The 14,502-nt window shown below is 36.0% G+C and overlaps 3 protein-coding genes across 3 annotated transcripts; 1 reads left to right on the top strand and 2 right to left on the bottom strand.

Annotated features, from left to right (window-relative positions):
• The first annotated feature begins 370 nt into the window (after window positions 1–370).
• EMB3011 (RNA helicase family protein) lies at window positions 371–9,007 on the top strand. The gene is made up of 18 exons (XM_012976218.2): window positions 371–650; window positions 863–915; window positions 1,011–1,146; window positions 1,300–1,521; window positions 1,765–1,835; window positions 2,308–2,536; window positions 2,721–2,876; window positions 3,001–3,134; window positions 3,267–3,364; window positions 3,710–3,818; window positions 4,507–4,684; window positions 4,795–5,024; window positions 5,126–5,302; window positions 5,764–5,835; window positions 5,949–6,125; window positions 6,234–6,295; window positions 6,967–7,119; window positions 7,208–9,007. The coding sequence occupies exons 2-18, from the start codon at window positions 910–912 to the stop codon at window positions 8,799–8,801; spliced, it is 3,804 nt and encodes a 1,267-aa protein (XP_012831672.1). The 5' UTR covers window positions 371–650; window positions 863–909; the 3' UTR covers window positions 8,802–9,007.
• A 551-nt stretch (window positions 9,008–9,558) lies between these two features.
• On the bottom strand, window positions 9,559–10,762 carry LOC105952645 (signal peptidase complex subunit 1). Its single transcript, XM_012976220.2, has 2 exons — window positions 10,624–10,762; window positions 9,559–10,001 (listed from the first exon to the last, which is right to left on the bottom strand). The coding sequence occupies exon 2, from the start codon at window positions 9,999–10,001 to the stop codon at window positions 9,720–9,722; it is 282 nt and encodes a 93-aa protein (XP_012831674.1). The 5' UTR covers window positions 10,624–10,762; the 3' UTR covers window positions 9,559–9,719.
• Window positions 10,763–11,294: 532 nt separating this feature from the next.
• Window positions 11,295–13,331, bottom strand: LOC105952644 (Ribosomal protein L22p/L17e family protein). The gene is made up of 6 exons (XM_012976219.2): window positions 13,209–13,331; window positions 13,059–13,095; window positions 12,875–12,915; window positions 11,896–12,126; window positions 11,688–11,790; window positions 11,295–11,601 (listed from the first exon to the last, which is right to left on the bottom strand). The coding sequence occupies exons 1-6, from the start codon at window positions 13,209–13,211 to the stop codon at window positions 11,486–11,488; spliced, it is 531 nt and encodes a 176-aa protein (XP_012831673.1). The 5' UTR covers window positions 13,212–13,331; the 3' UTR covers window positions 11,295–11,485.
• Window positions 13,332–14,502: the final 1,171 nt, after the last annotated feature.

Genomic DNA, 14,502 nt, shown 5'->3' with positions numbered 1-14,502 from the left:
AGCAGAAGTTAGTGATTGTGATTTAAGTTAGTTTTAAGTGCTTATTTTTAAAAGTTGGGGGTGTTTGCAAATATTTCAGAAAATGAACTAAAATTGAAAAAGCAGGGTTAATGGTGCTTTTAAAAAAATAGCTTAAAGCAGATTATTTTAAGAGAAGCAAAAACAAAAGTTGATTTTGCAAACACCTAAAAACAGATTATGAGAAAAAAAAACCGCATAATCACTTTCAAAAAGCATTTACAAACACCACCTTAAATCATAATTATTAACTTCTGCTTTTAAATAATCATTTACAAACACCACCTTATAGTTAAAGAAATTGTTTCCAACGTCGAATTTTATTTAGAGGCGGCCTGATTATTGATTATTCAAAAATAAATATATAAATAGGATAACTATATATACAACTCTCTCACATGCTTTAAACCAAAAAAATAAAAAATACGAACTCTTTTTCACCTCTCCACCGGTAACTAAGTCCGCCGTGAAGCCCCTCACCGCCCTCACCGTGAACCGCTACTACTTCTCCTCTGCCGTCAATCACCCTTCCTCTCGCTGCCACAACCCAGTCCTACAGCTCCTCTTATTTATTCATCACCGCCGCGAAGCAGTCGCACCGTATTTATAAAGTTGGGAATTTCATTATTCGTGTAAGTTTAATCACGTTAATTTATTTCAATAAAGAAAAGAAACAACTATTGCTCCTGATTTTGGTAACGGTGTTACGAAAATCAGGATTTTAATCAGGCTTTTGATAATAGGGAGGGAAATTATGATTTTAATCAGGAATTTTGAAAATAGGGTTTTGAATCTTTATCTCTGAATGATAATTGAATCTGATGAATGATTATTCGAATTGCAGTATTGATTATTGGAAGTCTGCTTCAGAAGACCTAAAGTAAAACAGACATGGAGGTTAGTGTTCCATGCTATTCGAGCATTCTTATGGTTGACAAATATTTTTATTACATATGCTTACAAAATATTTTATTGTTTTTCTTTAATTTCAGAAGAATGGAGAGGGTGGGATAGTTGATCCAAATATGACTACAGATACCTTAGTACCAGATGATTCCAGCATTGGTGGTTTGCTTGTGCCAGGGAAGGATAAAGTAGTGTTCAGACCTCAGAGGAAGTCAATCTTAGGTATGAGTTCTTATTTTCGTGGTTTAGAGTTCCAGTCTGATTTTTGGTCTAGATTAGGAGTTTCCGGTGTATAATCTGAAACATTTAAATTCAGATTGTGACGATGGTGTATATAGTATTATTTCTTCTCATTGTATAATCTTACTGTGACAGGGCTTGACGTTCTTGCCAATGCAAAACGTTTGGAATCAAAGGTTGAGGGTTCATTTAAGGTTCCCAAAGAAAGAGTTGCCTCAATAGCAGCATCTCTCGATGAAGACGAGGAAAATTCTTCTTCAGGAATTGATGAAGTGGATAATAGCACGTCTAATACCGTACGCACTTCCGCTAATAGGCGATACCGTGAATTAGCTTCAAGTGGGGCATCTGATTCAGGTACAATATATTTATAGTGTATTATGTTGAAACAATTAATTAACACTAACCTAGTTTTGATAAAATCATTTACCTCCCAGTCACTAGTCCTGCACCACGAACAGATTGTCACTGTGTAGATGCATAAGCTCAACTGACAAAATTAAAGTCAAAACTAGAGATTATCAGCTAAAACAGTTGGTTGATCTTACTTTTTATTACTGGTCTGTTCATTCATTAGTAATCCGTCCAATGCACTTTCAGGAAGTCTTGTAACTGAAGAATTACAAACTCGTGAAGCATTCTCTCGGCATCGTGCAGATAAACATATGAAGGTACGTGCATATTTTCTTGTGATTCTTTTACATCTTATTTTCCATTATTTTATTGTGGCACGCTCAGCTGATATGTTATGATATGATGAATATGAGTGCTAGATAATTGTTTCTGATTCAAGTGTCATTCATATTATTTATGTCCTCACTATTAATTTCATTCATTTGCAATCTCTTTATTGTGGAAATGTTTGACCACTTTATGGAATGTGTACGATATTCCGTCAATGATATCCAGAATAGATTGAGATTTTTTGCTACATTAGTTCTGTGTTTTATTTTCCCTCTGATATGAGGTACTTGTTGAAGCTAATCATGATGTTGGAATTGTCTGCACAAATACTCCTAGTTTTGACAGTTGAATAGTAGACAGATAATTGAATGAGTTTTCGTCAGGCTTCTATACGAACACAACCTTTATTGATGGCTACGGTGTTGTTCAGTTGTTCACCACTTGCTAACGATGTTTTAGGTTCCAAACGCGTCGCCCCGAAGTTCAAGGAACAGGAGTCCTAGTTCAGATTATTCGAACCATGATAGAAGCAGAAGCAGAAGCAGAGATGGGGAATACTACAAAAGCTCTAGTGGCTCTGACAGGAGAAGCAGGACTCATAGAGAGTCGTCTCATGGTCGAGAAAGAGAGCATGGTGGAGACTACGGAAGAAAGAGAAGTAGATATGATAGGTCTACGAGGTCACCTGGTATGCCTACTTTTCAGTTTTACTATTTTAAAGGCCTTTAAATGTTCTTATCTCTTCCTTTAACTTTGATATGTGTTAAATTCAAGTACGATATGTGGTTTTACGTTCTTGAATATAAAGTAAGAGAAGTTTGGGCTTAGTGAGTCAATGTTTTTAATTCTCTATGACAATGAATCTATTACAGGCAGATCTGACTGGGATGATGGACGATGGGAATGGGAAGATACCCCACGTAGAGATGACCGCCATCAAAATTTTCCATCCCCCATGCTTGTTAGGGCCTCACCTGACGCCCGACTTGTTTCCCCATGGTTGGGAGGGCGTACCCCTAATTCTTCTGGTAATATATCATAATTTTGTTATATTTATTTACGCTCTCGCTTTTAAATTGTAATATTCGCTAGGCAAGTTTTTGCCGAGTATTAACTAATAACTAATAAGAAAAATGAATATCATTAAAACAGCTGCATCTCCTTGGGATAGCTTTGCTCCTTCACCCACTCCTATTCGGGCATCAGGGTCCTCTGTTAGGTCTTCAAATTCCAGATATGGTGGCAAGTCTGATCACTTCAACTCTTCAAAGCGGCAATCGGCTGAGGTTTTGAGTTACTCTTTTTAATAAAAAAAATTCCCTTTTTATGTTCATTGTGTTCTCTTATATGTCATTGGGAACTTCCTTGGAATTCTTAGTATTTTCCCCATCTTTTTAGTAACTTCTTTTTTGGTCTAGGATGGAGATAATGGCCCAGAAAATATATATGAAGAGGAGAATCATGAGATATCAGAGAGCATGCGTTTAGAGATGGAGTACAATACTGATCGAGCCTGGTAATATTATCTGAATAGTTTTTTTCGTGTATCTTCAAGATTCATTGCTTCATAGTAAAATATATTTGCATGATGGTTGACTATGAATATACATGTGTACTTGTTTCACGTCTGCGTAGATGATTAATGTAGCTTTGAGTGGATGAAAAAGAGAGATTACCCATGTAAATAAATGAATTTATGTTTAGATTGTTAATTTTGCGTTGAAGAAAATTTTAATTCCAAAGGAAGTTAGTGAATACATCTTCCATCTATATGTTTGGGAAGAAGTATCAAAATGCATTAGAAGAGGAACTATTTAAGTCAAGTTCAGTTTGATAATGAATTATATATGTTATGTTACAGGTATGATCGAGAAGAAGGCAGTAATCTATATGGTGATGATAACTCCTCAGCTTTTCTTGGTGATGAGGCATCTTTTCAGAAAAAAGAGGCAGATATAGCTAAGCGACTGGTATGATTTCACATTGTTTAGCTTGAGGTGGTTTAGTTAATTAGATGAAGGAAATTTTCCAACTGGCTAGTGTTTTTACTTGGCATTCAGAAAGTTTTTTCCTAAGAAAGTATAATCGTAGCAGCCCAACACTAGTAACAATTTTCTCTGTTGTTGCGTGCAATTTGGTATTCCTTGTCGATGGTAGAAGCCGATTCTGTTTTTTTCTCCTCCTCCTATGTACATGTTATGTTCTTCATATTCCAGCAAATATCTCAAAATGCTAGACCATTAAGAGACTTGGTGGTTTCCTGGTCTTATATGTTGTGTGTGTTTCGAGACGGGGTTGTTTAAATTTTAGTTCTTAACGTAAATCTCCATTTGGGTCCTATATGTGCCAGCTTGTATTAGTTATTTTCCATGATCTTACTAAGCCTACTGTTGACGATTGAGTTCTATCACGTTATGTACATAGTCACTGTTGATAGTGAAGTTGGCTCTAGAATTCATTCTATGCCTGACTTTAAAATGTGAAGTTTGTTAGTGTACAAATGCAATGCCATTTTCTCTCAAGATATTTGTACTTGCACATGAACTCACAACCTGGTGGCTTATACATAGTACTCTACCTCATATGAATACAATTCAATTTGACAGTTGTTGAACTTTTATAGTGTCTGTCTGAAAGTATATGTATGTTCAACTATAGGTCCGGAGAGATGGAAGCAAGATGTCTCTTGCACAGAGCAAAAAATTTTCGCAGCTAACTGCTGATAATGCTCAATGGGAGGACCGACAACTTTTGAGATCAGGAGCTGTTAGAGGAACTGAGGTGCAGACTGAGTTTGACAATGAGGAAGAAAGGAAGGTTATTCTTCTTGTGCATGGTAGGTCCCAGTTTGTTTACTTTTATATTATATGTGACTTGATCTTTAAATAACCTTAGAAGCAAAGTTGCTATCATTTGTCTGGAGTTTCTTAATATCTCTTGTAACAGATACAAAACCCCCTTTTCTTGATGGGAGGATTGTTTTCACCAAGCAAGCTGAGCCCGTTATGCCATTAAAAGACCCCACATCAGATATGGCTATAATATCACGAAAAGGCTCCAATCTGGTTAGGGAAATCCATGAGAAACAGAGCATGAACAAGTCACGGCAACGTTTTTGGGAGCTAGCTGGTTCGAAGCTAGGTGAAATATTGGGTGTTGAGAAGACTGCGGAACAGGTATGATGCATGCCAAAGTTGAATCAGACATTATTAATGATGCTCAATCTTTTAGTTTTGTCCATGGATTTATCTGAAAATCTTTTTGCATCCATTACTAGATTGATGCAGATACCGCTGTAGTGGGCGACGAAGGTGAAGTTGATTTCAAAGAAGAAGCCAAATTTGCACAGCATTTAAAGAAGGATGAAGCATCAAGTGATTTTGCTAAATCAAAAACATTAGCGCAACAACGACAGTACTTGCCTATTTTTTCTGTACGAGAGGAGTTGTTACAGGTTTGAAGCCCTATCTGTTTCTTATATCTTAGAAATGGCCAGCATAATTTATAGCAGTAGAAGGATTAGATGGTAATATGTTGTCTGAGAGGTGATGGTGTGTATCAATCTCTCTAATGTCTCATGTGTTTCACTCTCTTTATTCATCTATTTGATTCCTTAGTTTCCCCTTATATTGGGTAACTTGCTCCTGGTGAATAGTGAATGAATGGAGGAAGAAGAGGGTAGGGTGGTTGTCTTGTTCACTTATATTTTTATCGCCCAATTTTTTTTTAGGTGGTAAATCTAGTCAAATGTATATAACTAACAAGCTTAGACAAAGTGGGGGCCTGTCAGGTCACTCATTTAAAATCATCTGTTTATTCTGCCAACGTCAGCATCTCTTCTTATTGAAATGCAGTTATAATAGCAATATTTGGAGATCACTAATTGCCGATTAATCTCATCTTTTACAAATGCAGGTTATCCGTGAGAATCAGGTGGTGATTGTGGTTGGTGAAACTGGTTCTGGAAAGACAACACAATTAACCCAGGTTTGTTCAAAGTCTATCTGCTTGTTAGAATCCTCATCTATGTGCATTTTTAAAGACTTTTTGGTTCTTTAGTGAATGAATCCCCCAGTTACCTGACATGTGATTGTTTGCAGTATCTTCACGAAGATGAATACACAACCAATGGCATTATTGGTTGCACTCAACCAAGGCGTGTAGCAGCCATGAGTGTTGCCAAAAGAGTCAGCGAAGAGATGGAAACTGAACTCGGTGGTAAGGTTGGGTATGCAATTCGTTTTGAGGATGTTACTGGACCTAAAACTGTTATTAAGGTAATAACTCTCTCAATCTTTCTCCATTAAGATTTTTGGTTACTTTTTTAACAAGCCACTGCCTAGTATCCTGACATTCAAACATCATCATTCATCTTTCTTTTGCAGTACATGACTGATGGTGTGCTTCTGAGGGAGACGTTAAAAGATTCTGATCTGGATAAATATCGGTACGATTTTATGATTCTATGATGTTTCTTGGGACCTTGGGCATGTGAATAGCGTGTGTGTTATAAAATAGTTCATCTATAATCATTTCACAAATTTTTTAAGAGTCAAGCAAATAAAAAAAAAAATCGTATACGCGTTTTGCTAAAAATTGCTAAAATTCTCAAATTGTTTTTTAAAACTCCAATATATACCATAGAAGATGTTTATGCATAAGTAGTCAAAAAATAGTTCATCTAAAAATTATTTCACTATTTTTGTAATAATGAAGCAAAATCACAATAAATCGTATACTATATAGCACACGTTTTTTGCTAAAAACTGTTGAAATGTTCAGTGTTCTTTTTACATTTTTTAACACTCAAATACTAAGTATAAAAGATGTTTATGCATTAGTAGTCAAAACATAGTTCATCTAAAAATTATTATAATATTTTTTTAACAGTCCAGCAAAATCACAAAAAACTGTATACACGGGTTTTGCTAATTAGCTAAAATGTTCAAATCTTTTAATTTTTTTATGACACTTGATGATGTTAATGTATTAGTCAAGAAATTAAACATCTAAAAAGTGTTTGACTAATTTTTGAACAGTCAAACATCACGAAACAATTGCATACTAACCACACGTGTTTTGCTAAATGTAACTGATTATGTTTACTTTATCATGTAGAGTCGTTGTAATGGACGAAGCACATGAACGGTCTCTAAGCACAGATGTGCTCTTTGGTATCCTCAAAAAGGTTGTTGCCCGACGTCGTGATTTCAAGCTTATTGTAACTTCTGCTACTCTCAATGCTCAGAAATTCTCGAACTTCTTTGGGAGGTAATTCTATTTGCTCTGGCTAGTCTATCAATGTCTACTATTTTCTTCCTTCTTCTACATCATGATCTATTTACTATTCTCCTTGCAGTGTACCTATATTTCACATTCCTGGGAGAACTTTTCCAGTGCAAATCTTGTACAGTAAAACACCTCAAGAAGATTACGTTGAAGCCGCAGTTAAGCAAGCCATGACTATCCACATCACAAGTGCACCAGGTGACATACTAATCTTCATGACCGGTCAAGATGAGATTGAAGCAACATGTTATGCTCTGGCGGAACGCATGGAACAGCTTGCCACAGGAAAGGAAGTTCCAAAGCTGTTGATTCTTCCCATATACTCCCAGCTCCCAGCTGACTTGCAAGCGAAGATATTCCAAAAAGCTGAAGATGGGGAACGCAAGTGTATCGTTGCTACAAATATTGCCGAGACATCTTTGACCGTGGATGGAATCTTCTATGTCATCGACACAGGTTATGGTAAAATAAAGGTCTACAACCCTCGTATGGGTATGGACGCTCTTCAAGTCTTTCCTGTCAGTCGAGCTGCCTCTGACCAGCGAGCTGGACGGGCTGGAAGAACTGGGCCGGGAACTTGCTATCGCCTTTATACAGAAACTGCATATCTTAATGAAATGCTTCCGAGTCCCGTGCCGGAAATTCAACGAACCAATCTCGGTAATGTGGTTTTGTTGCTCAAGTCTTTGAAAATCGACAACTTGTTAGATTTCGACTTTATGGACCCCCCTCCTCAAGAAAATATCCTCAACTCCATGTACCAGTTGTGGGTCTTGGGTGCATTAAGCAATGTCGGAGATCTGACAGAACTTGGTTGGAAGATGGTGGAGTTCCCCCTCGACCCTCCTCTTGCTAAGATGCTTTTAATGGGGGACAGGCTAGGATGCACAAACGAGGTTCTGACAATCGTATCAATGCTTTCAGTACCGTCTGTTTTCTTTAGACCAAAAGATAGGGCAGAGGAGAGCGATGCTGCAAGGGAAAAATTCTTTGTGCCAGAATCGGACCATCTTACCCTTCTAAACGTATACCAGCAGTGGAAATCCAATCAGTATAGGGGTGATTGGTGTAATGACCATTATCTGCATGTCAAAGGTTTACGCAAGGCTAGAGAGGTGAGATCTCAGTTACTAGATATTCTAAAGACACTGAAGATTCCACTCACATCGTGTGGTCCAGATTGGGATGTAGTTAGAAAAGCTATATGTTCCGCTTATTTCCATAATGCTGCGCGATTAAGGGGTGTCGGTGAGTATGTGAACTGCAGAAACGGAATGCCGTGCAATTTGCACCCTAGCAGTGCGATATACGGTTTGGGTTATACACCGGATTATGTGGTGTATCATGAGTTGATTTTGACATCGAAAGAGTACATGCAGTGTGCGACTGCAGTTGAACCCCATTGGTTGGCTGAGTTGGGGCCCATGTTTTTCTCAGTGAAGGATTCTGACACGTCGATGCTGGAGCACAGGAAGAAACAAAAGGATGAGAAAACTGCAATGGAGGAAGAGATGGAGAATTTGAGGGCTTTCCAAGAGAAGAGGGAGAAGGAGAGAAAGGAGAGAGAGAGGATTAAGAGACAGAAGGAGCAGCAATCAGTTTCGATGCCTGGGTTGAAACAGGGGAGTTCCACTTACTTGAGGCCGAAAAAAATCGGCTTGTAAAAAAATCTAAAAAAATCTATATTTTTTATGTACATTTTTGGTGTTGTTGATTAATGCGCGACTGGATGATAAACATTTACCCTCTCGTTAAGCAAGCACACATCGTGTCTGTTCCTCATCTCATTTTTCTACTTCCCTATGAACTATGAAGAGAGACATTATTATATTGGCTTTTGAGAAGGACTAATGAAATGTCTTTTTCGTTATTTGTAATCGCCAACTTTTACGTATCGACTATAGCTTGGTCGGCCGTCCTTCAAACTTCGATTAGCTTTCCTTTTTGTTCCTATCATTTTCACCACCTATTCGGTATTTTTGTTAGTTTGGCCCTACCATTGGATGTATTGATTTGTAATCTCTCGATCTAGTGGATTGGAGTGTAATGTTTTGGGGATGTAGGACTCTTACTGAGTTCCAGCCTCTTAATCTTAATGTGTTTTTCTTCACTTTTCAGTGTGTGGTTAGTGTGTTTAATTTGTTTGGAAGATGTTAATGTATAAATAGTCAAAAAATAGCTCATCCACAAAACAAACACTAATTTTCGAATAGTGATGCAAAATCATGAAAATCCTATACTATAGCACACGCGTTTTGCTCAAAATCGCTGAAATTTTAAAATATTTTTTTTAATATGTTTTATCACTCAAATATATACTAAAAAAGATGTTAATCCATAATTAGTCAAGAAATTATTTATCTAGAAATTTGTTTCAGTAATTTTTGAACAATCCACCAAAATCACAAAAAAATGCTGAAATGTTCAAATAAGAAATCAATGAGCCATCATCATATCAACATAAGGCCAATTTAGTTCAACACTATGCAATATCTTAAAAGGCATCTTCAACAGCAATGTATGCATGCACACTGAGCCAATAGAAAACATATTTAAAATATTGAGAAACTAATTTAGAAAACCTAATTCTTAGAAGATGTCTTCTTCTTTGGGCCAGAATTAGCAGGTTGCGGCTTGGGGTGCTTTTCGGCCTCGTTTGGGTCCAACCACTTCATAGGGTTGCGGTTGAAGAACGGCCAGTTGGGAACTGTAATCAGAGAAGTTAAAACCACACCGGCAGTGTAAACAAGCATCATCGTCTGAAACGAGCCCAATACATAGCCTGCGATGAATGCCACTACTGCAAAAATTACCAACATCAGCTGCATCAACTGCTCCGCTACTTTCTGCCCTTGCCAATCCATCTACGAGCCAATCATAACAAATGAGCTCAATACCAACAATTTTACACATCAAAATACACATTTTAGACTATTTATGTTATATTTCAATTGAAGTATCGAGAATTCATGGATTTCAAGACTATTGTCTGCCTAAATTTATCCGCACAAATTTCCTCCCAATTACAGTAAAATCTAAAGATAAATGAATTAGGGAACTTAATTATGGACAATCTGTACATTTATAAATTCCCAAATGAAAGAAAGATCATTTTGCAAAAACTGTAATTTTCACATTTGTGTATAAATTCAAGAGGCCTTTCGATTAGATTCTTCGTGCCCTAAACAAATTGAAGTTAAACAGCTCGAATCCTTAAAAATCAGCGACCAAATCAATTACCAGGTAACTGAAATTCATGAATCGAACATCAAATATTAACAAAATAAAAACCAAATCACTCCCAATAACCTAAAACTCCCGTTAATCGTAGAAAAGCATCGAAGTAGTCTAGTTATAATTAATCCATATACACTCGATTGTAGAGACGAGTACACAATTAAACTAGAAAACAGACACAATTGAATTATGAATACGTAAACATATAATGCGCATATATATCCAGAGAGAGAAAGAAGGTGTGCTCACCGGAGAAATGACGACGGAATTAACCCCCAAAGTAATGAAATTTGCCGTAGACAACCACTGGGTTTCTTTTTCAGAACAGAAATAGTGACGTGTTGAATTTTTTTCTGACCGCTGGATTGTGAAATAAATATACAGTGAGTAAATTAATTGAATAATACGTCAACCGTCGATGAAATACGGTGATCTTATTGGGCCTGCAATTCAACTGAACCACTTGTCGATTAATTGGGCTGATGTTCATGTAATCCAACCGAATAATAACCAATTTCGTGTTTGTCCATTGTAATTTTAAGATTAATAAAATCGCTTGAATAATAATTTCTTTTAATCCCAATTTGGGGAACCTATTAAATTATTTGTTCGTTATGCATCTCTAATCGATAGTGATGTAACAACGCAATTACGAATAAATCTAAAGATATTGAGCCCAAAAATAATTACGAATAAACCTTCAAATTATCAGAGATACTGAGCCCGAAAATATCATTTGAAAGCATTTCTCAGATCAAAATTGTATCATTCACATGTTATTCTGTTGCAATTTCAAACCAGAGAGAAAAAGAGGGCAAGAACTTAATAAAAATGATCATAATATCCTGTGATAATAATATAGTGGTCGGGCAAATAGATAATAACAGCATAGATACCGCAAAATACACCACCACTGATGATTTTGAAAACCAATAAAGCATTTTACCAATCAGCATTCAACAAAAGGCATATGATAAATCCAAAATATCCTCTAAAGGTAACAAAAATAATTATCTCAACAACAGAATTCAAATTTGAAAAAAAACACCACAGATGAAAGACAAATTCAAAACTTGAACTAATATAATCCAGCAAAAATCAACAACGATTCTCAAGACCTAGTTTTGGATACTTTAGAAATCTTCTGTTCAGTCTCAGGCTCCTTTTTCACAGACTCTTCCTTTTCGGACAGAGTCAATTCAATGTGGCATGGTGATGACATGTAGGCTGACAAGAAAATATATTCATGTTTAGTTCAAAATTAATCTCATTATAATCCGAAAAAAAATAAAATAAACACAAAAGTCGCTTACGATTAATTCTTCCATGGGCACGGTATGTGCGGCGCCTTTGCTTCTGAGCCTGGTTAACCTGAATGTGAGAAATGAAAAGTGCATCCACATCCAAACCTTTCACCTGACGATTAATAATAATAATAATAATAATAATAATCAGTATTAGATCTGAAACAAAGAAGAGAATGCAAAGAAAAAGATATCAAGGAAATAGAAATGAAGGTACCTCGGCATTGCTCTCAGCATTCTTGAGCAAGTCCAAGATAAACTTGGCGGATTTCACGGGCCAGCGACCCTGACCATTAGAATGTCTGTTCTTGGCCTGAGCAGTACGGCCAACACCACGACAGAAACGAGTGAAAGGAATAGCCTGCTTGTGGACAAGCACATCTTCCAAGTATCTCTTGGCTTTCACTAGGGGCAACTTCCTGATGGCGTGCGCTGTTTCCCTTGTGTTCTGCATACAAAATAAGTATGTTGCAAAGTGGTAAATTAGTTCCGACCATTCGATATTACCATACATTGGCAGTTGATGAAACCTTCATATTATCAAGTGTGTAATTCATTGCAGTTTAACATAGCTGAAATATAGTGCAGAAATTTACACAAAAGCACCAATGTGTAGTTAAAGATCTATGGATGATCACAAGAAACCTAAACTCAGCAACAGAGATGGGACTCTGCAGTTTTACATAGCTTCTAAAAAATAAAGTCTACAAAGGTTTTTCATCACTCATTTGCCTATCAAAATATACAACTTACCTAGAGTATAAAACAAGATGCAGCCAGAAAATATCTAACCATTCTTAAATTGGGTAAACCATTGGCAAATGCAAGCATCACTAACGTAGAATTGTTTACTGTAACATCAATCATGAGAACAAGTCATGAGGTTTCACCCAATAACATTGTCGAAAATGACCCTAGTTTTTTTCCATCAGATTACACTCATATCACTCCAAATCACACTTAGCATAGCAAAAAACTTGACCAGTTGCAAAATTTAAATACAATGGTTTAAGAATAATTAAATGACAACACAAGAGATTTATCAGTTAATTACACAAACAATCAACAGAAACACAATTTCGCATACCATACATGTAATGGACTCGAATGAAACATAATAATTGGTATCTACATATCAAGCAGAATCAGACTTGAAGTTTTTTACTGGACGACTAAACAACCGTAGGAAAAATTACCTTGAAATGAACCCTGAGATCGGATCCCCTAGCCTTGCAAGCTGCGATAAACAATATGAACAAAACCTAATCAGCAAATACACTTTCCCCAACAAAATAAATAAATAAAAATCATTTAAAACGTATAAAAACCCCAGCGATTAAGATGAACAAAAGAAAAACAGCGAAGAAGCTAAGAGATTACATTTGGTGGCATTGTCGGGCTCTCTGGAATACTTCACCTGAAAATTTACAACAGAAACGAAAATATTAAAATCTATAAACAAAACAATAAATGAAAAACAATATTCTTCAGAAGCAACGTCAGATTTAGTGTAGGAATGGAGTGATGTACCATTGTTTTTGCTGCTTCTGCGGCGAGCGGGACTACTGAACTTAGGGTTTCTTTTCTTCAGAAGAAGAAGCCAAGTATTGGTTTATATTATGTGAGCCCTAATGGGCTGTGGGCCTCATTTTCTGGGCTATTAGTATCGTTTATAAATTTGGGCCGTAATGAATTGTGTAAACAGAGAAAATAGAAATTGAGGGTGCAAACTTCAATGTTTATACTTCCATATATTTTTATTTAGTTTAAGTTTTTGATTAATTGTATTAGATTTACATCTCATGCGATTAGTACTATTAAGTTATAGGTTGCGGCTGTATGCAAGACTAATTCCACTTGTGCAAGATCAAATTAAAATTTTCAATGTATAAATACTATAATACCCTTATTTATTAAAAAAATAAAAAATTCTAAATATGCAAGACCAAATATTCAAAAACACAAACAACCCTATCACAAGACCACAAAACCACATGACCAACTCTCATCTTCTCCATCTTCCAAAACCCACAAGACCTTTCTCCTTCCTCCTCCATTAACCCACAAAACCTAGAAATTCAAAATTATCAAAGCTCAACAAATCTTACAAAGATGGCAAGTATGGAGCCAGAAGACATCAAAATAGAAGATTCTACGATGGAAGAACCCAAGAATGTATGCATTTATGGGTTTTTTAGCTAGAATATCGATTTTCCAAAAAAAATCCCGCGCAAACGAATTCGACATGTACAGGTCGAATTTTACAGGTAAAAATCGACATTTAGATGTCGATTTTGAGGTATAAAATTCGACATTTAGATGTCGATTTTGACGTATAAAATTCGACATTTGAATTTGTGCTATAAATTCGACATGTCAATGTCGATTTTTACCTATGAAATTCAACGCTTAAGTGTCGATTTGTAGCATAGTTTTTCGACACCTTGGTGTCGATTTTTGTTTTTTTCTCATTATTTGTATTTTGGTCTTACATGAGAAAAAAAAAAGCCAATTTAATTTATGGGCATACTTGTCATTCCATCTTAATAAAATAAAATCTTTTGGAATCTTTCTTTAATTTGGTCTTGCACAAGTGGAATGAGTATTGCATATAGCCGCAGCCTAAGTTATATTATTAACTAAATAATAAGGACTACTATGATGTTTGTTTGACAAGATTCGTACTTACTCAAATTCGATATAAAAGTTGAAACCTGCAATCAAATGCTGAAATTTTATTAAATTATTAACACCGGATTGATTATTTTTGTAGAGATGAAGGAAATAATTTCACCTTAGAATCATAGGTAAATTTTGCCAAGTA

Source organism: Erythranthe guttata, chromosome 5, assembly GCF_056151865.1.
Source record: "Erythranthe guttata isolate IM_541 chromosome 5, IM_541, whole genome shotgun sequence".
Classification (NCBI taxonomy): Eukaryota; Viridiplantae; Streptophyta; class Magnoliopsida; order Lamiales; family Phrymaceae; genus Erythranthe; species Erythranthe guttata.
This window is presented reverse-complemented; position numbering and strand designations above follow the sequence as displayed.